Genomic DNA, 4,115 nt, shown 5'->3' with positions numbered 1-4,115 from the left:
CAGTGAGTCAGTCAGTCAGTGAGTCAGTCAGTCAGTCAGTCAGTCAGTCAGTCAGTCAGTCAGTCAGTGAGTCAGTCAGTCAGTCAGTCAGTGAGTCAGTCAGTCAGTCAGTCAGTCAGTCAGTCAGTCAGTCAGTCAGTCAGTCAGTCAGTCAGTGACAAAAAGGCTCTGAGACCCTCCAGGCAGCTTCGGGAAGGTGCTGGCCTGAGATGAGATGTGGTTTCACACCTCGAGGTCGACCAGGGAAACTTCACCTTCTGTGTTTTCACAGTTTTTCTTAGAGGAATCCATGAACTGTTTCTACATACACAACCTGTGACGTAGATAGAAGAGCAGCGGGTCTTTAAATCAGATTATGGGACTAAACAAGATGTTTTTCATTTGTCTTTACAACAGGAAATTAAGATTACACTTTCCTCATGAGATTAAGACCTGATTCTCAAAATATCACAACCTCGTCTCAGAAAATTATGATTTTGTTTTAATAAAACAACTTTTTCCTAAATGATTACAGATTTTTTTCTCATGATTTTTTTTTTCTCAAGTTCTTTTCTATAACATTAAACCTAATATTCCTTTGTAATATCGTCTTGTTCGAACCAATTCACTGGAGCGTTTCCAGCCTGACTGACGTGTTTCTTAAGCCTCTCTACACCGTGTGCATCTCTTTGGAGCTTTTCAGACTGAGTTATAAAAGTTTGAAGGAGCCTCGGCTACATGACAGGAGTCTGTATTCATGGGCTGAGCTCTGAGCTGAGCGGGGGCAGAGACTTCCTGTTCAATTCTTTTTTTTTTTTTACTTATCTCCAATCTATTCTTGGCAGAAGGAAGTGGTCCTCCGTGTGATTTTCTGTTCCCTACAGACCGTCTGGACTTTGTGGGTTTAAACTCCTCGGGGCGAGTTATCATCTGTCGCTCCATCTCCATTCACTCGTCCAGCTGTCACTCACTGCTCCTCTGACCAGTTATCCCTCATTTATCTGGATGTCTCTCTTGTGCAGATTCAAGCTCTCTGACCCTGCTGCTGCTTTTCATCCTGTCAAGTAGTTTTTTGTGAAGAAGCTTCAGCGGTGGGATCAGATCTGGTCTCAGATCTGATCTACTGTCTCACACGTAGAGACATGAAGAGAAAGACAAATTCAGCTGGAACTGAACAGTTTTCTTCTTCTTCAACTCCAGATCTTATTGACTGAATCCTGACACTGTCACAGTCTTTAGTAAAAAACAAAGAACTAAATTACATTGAACGTAGATAAAATAGTTTACCTGACAGATTAGTTTTATTTTGAAGGATCAATGTGATAATGTTCTATATGTTTATTCAGTCAGACCCGGAGACATATTGTTTTCAGTTTGTTCGTCCGTCTCATTCTTATGGACACGATATCTCAGAAACAACTCAACGGAACTTCTTCAAGTTTGGTGCAAACATTCATGAGGGTCAAAGGTCAAAGGTCACCTGACCTCGCAAAACAAAATTTTAGCCATTAATCAAGACTTCACTCAGCAATTATGACAAAATGTCACACCAGCGCTTCATATTTTTGTGACTCTGGATCAACAGGAAGTGACCTGGAACTAGTCTGAGTGGCGGAGGGATACGACCACGAGGAGGTGATTCTAGTTCTTATTGTGCTGTGCAGACTGAGTCAGTCACTAGTCTCTATTTAACAAACAGCATGATATATATAAAATATATATATAAGGTATTTTTTGTGGAGTAGTTTCAGCGGCGGATTAATCCACATTTGGTGCGGTAGTGAGTGTTTAGATCTGCAGGACAGTGTGTGGGACGGAGTCAGTATGTGTGTGTGTTGTTGGCTTCGGTCTTTTAATGGGATTTATTGACAAGCAGAACCAGATCACTCTCTTTAAATCACATCTGGACCACATCTGGGTCACAGAGGCCACATTACATCCAGGCTGCGGTGACATTGTGGCCTGTCCCTGGATTACCACGGTCTCTCACTGAATCATTTCACCGTCATGGCGTGTGCACAGGTGACATCACATTAACATCTGGGAAAATCTAATCAGTGACCTTCCCTGAGAGAGAGAGAGCTAGTGTTAGCACAACCGCTAACACTGTGTAAGCCAGTTGAAACCTAACAAACAACGTAAACAAATAAAAGTTGCTAACTACACTAACCTTTATGAGAAAATGCTAACTATGCTAACGGTTCTGACCCGTCTGCTAGTCTCTGGTTCTGGTCTCAGACTCCTCCTCTGAGTCTGGGTCTGACTGAGGCTCAAACATGTGGCTGAGTCTCTCTGATGTTTCCTCCTCTCACCGTCTTGATGCTCTCTGCTCTTTCACCTGTCCACCTGGAGCCAGCAGGTGGTGGGCGGGGCTCAAGGCTTGATCCAGGTTTCTCAACCAGGAAGTAAGTGCAGATGAGCCTCAGACCCAGTTTTACAGCTGGTCTCTGTTGGTCTCTGGTTCTGATTTTAAGGGAAAATAAACTCGACAAAATGAAATGCTTCTACGTCTAAACTCAGATGAAACGTTTCCCGCTCCTGACGTGAACCTCTGAAGAGACGCTTCTCATCACACATGACTTCAGACTGAAGAGGATTCACTCGTCTGTGTTCAGCTCTTCAAACACGCTGATTACACTTCCACTCGTTTAATTGTCTCTAATTAATGTCGACAAAGTGAGACTCCACTAATGTGAAGAGCTGCTCTCTGAATAAATACGTTTCCTCTCTGACGTGGACGAAGAATAAACAAACAAAAACAAACCGAATCAAAATATGAATTGGTCCAATAAAGGGTCCTGAACCTTCTCTGATCAGGTCAAAGGTCAGACTGAGGTCATACACCCCCGGATCTAACCCTGAGCGATTATAGACGGATGGACGGACAGATGGATGGATGGATGAATAGATGGATGGATGGATGATGGATGGACGGATGAACAGACGGATGGATGGTTGAACAGATGGATGGATGGATGAACAGAGATGGATGGATGAACACACAGATGGATGGATGGATGAACAGATGGATGGATGAACAGACAGATGGATGGATGGATGAACAGATGGATGGATGAACAGACAGATGGATGGATGGATGAACAGATGATGGATGGATGAACAGATGGACGATGAACAGACAGATGGATGGATGGATGAACAGACAGATGGATGGATGGATGAACAGATTGATGGATGGATGAACAGACAGATGGATGGATGAACAGATTGATGGATGGATGAACAGATGGATGGATGGATGAACAGACAGATGGATGGATGGATGAACAGATGGATGGATGGATGAACAGACGGATGGATGGATGAACAGACAGATGGATGGATGGATGAACAGAGAGATGGATGGATGGATGAACAGATGGATGGATGGATGGATGAACAGACAGATGGATGGACGGATGAACAGATGGATGGATGAACAGATGGATGGATGAACAGACAGATGGATGGATGAACAGACGGATGGATGGATGAACAGACAGATGGATGGATGGATGAACAGATGGATGAACTCTCACCTCTCTTAAGTAGCAGGATATTCCTCGCAGAGCTTCGCCCATGGCCGTGGGAGAAGGCATCTGAGGAGAGAGCAGAGACAGTGAAGATGCTTCCGTCTTAATTAAGTGCTTCTGTAATTAACATTAATAATAAGGTTGAACTATTTACTTCCTGTTTGATGGACCAATCACATCGTCTCTGGAGATAAACCTGGTGGGACATAATTTCTCCTGACTGAGTCTAAAGTTTCTCGTGCTGTAAATTTAACTGTTTGACAGTTTTGGCGGAAATAAAAGTTAATAATTACTTAAATTATTATCATTAAATTAAATGAATTATTAATAATAAAATAAAAGGTTTTTTCTTTCCCTTTGTCCCGCTACATAACTGTGGGAAAAAACAGCAGGTGAGTTACCGGAGGCGGATGCTCCAGGCAGGTGTGGAAATGTTTGGTCTGATTCGGTTTCACACGTTTCAGAGGAACACGGGACTCTCCGATCAACTCGTTATGAGTCAGCTTGTCCTCGTCACACACAGACAACCTGAGACAGGAGACAGGAGAGGAGAGGAGACAAGGGAGGAGACAGGAGAGGAGACAGGAGAGGAGACAAGAGACA

At 43.4% G+C, this 4,115-nt stretch overlaps 1 protein-coding gene across 1 annotated transcript in view; it reads right to left on the bottom strand.

The window, feature by feature from the left end:
- Positions 1 to 4,040, bottom strand: part of LOC111670137 (double C2-like domain-containing protein alpha) — a gene marked incomplete at its 5' end in the record, with an annotated part of 23,371 nt that extends 19,331 nt beyond the window's left edge. The window contains 2 exons of the mRNA XM_023426734.2: positions 3,519 to 3,578; positions 3,914 to 4,040. Of these exons, the coding sequence (XP_023282502.1) occupies positions 3,519 to 3,578; positions 3,914 to 4,040 (187 nt within the window). The remainder of the gene's footprint in view (positions 1 to 3,518; positions 3,579 to 3,913) is intronic.
- Positions 4,041 to 4,115: the final 75 nt, after the last annotated feature.

This window comes from Seriola lalandi, unplaced genomic scaffold, assembly GCF_002814215.2.
Source record: "Seriola lalandi dorsalis isolate HSWRI2012SDOR001 ecotype SW California unplaced genomic scaffold, Sedor1 jcf7180002054836, whole genome shotgun sequence".
NCBI classification, from domain to species: Eukaryota; Metazoa; Chordata; class Actinopteri; order Carangiformes; family Carangidae; genus Seriola; species Seriola lalandi.
The sequence above is the reverse complement of the archived record's forward strand: the minus strand, read 5'-3'. Positions and strand labels throughout refer to the sequence as shown.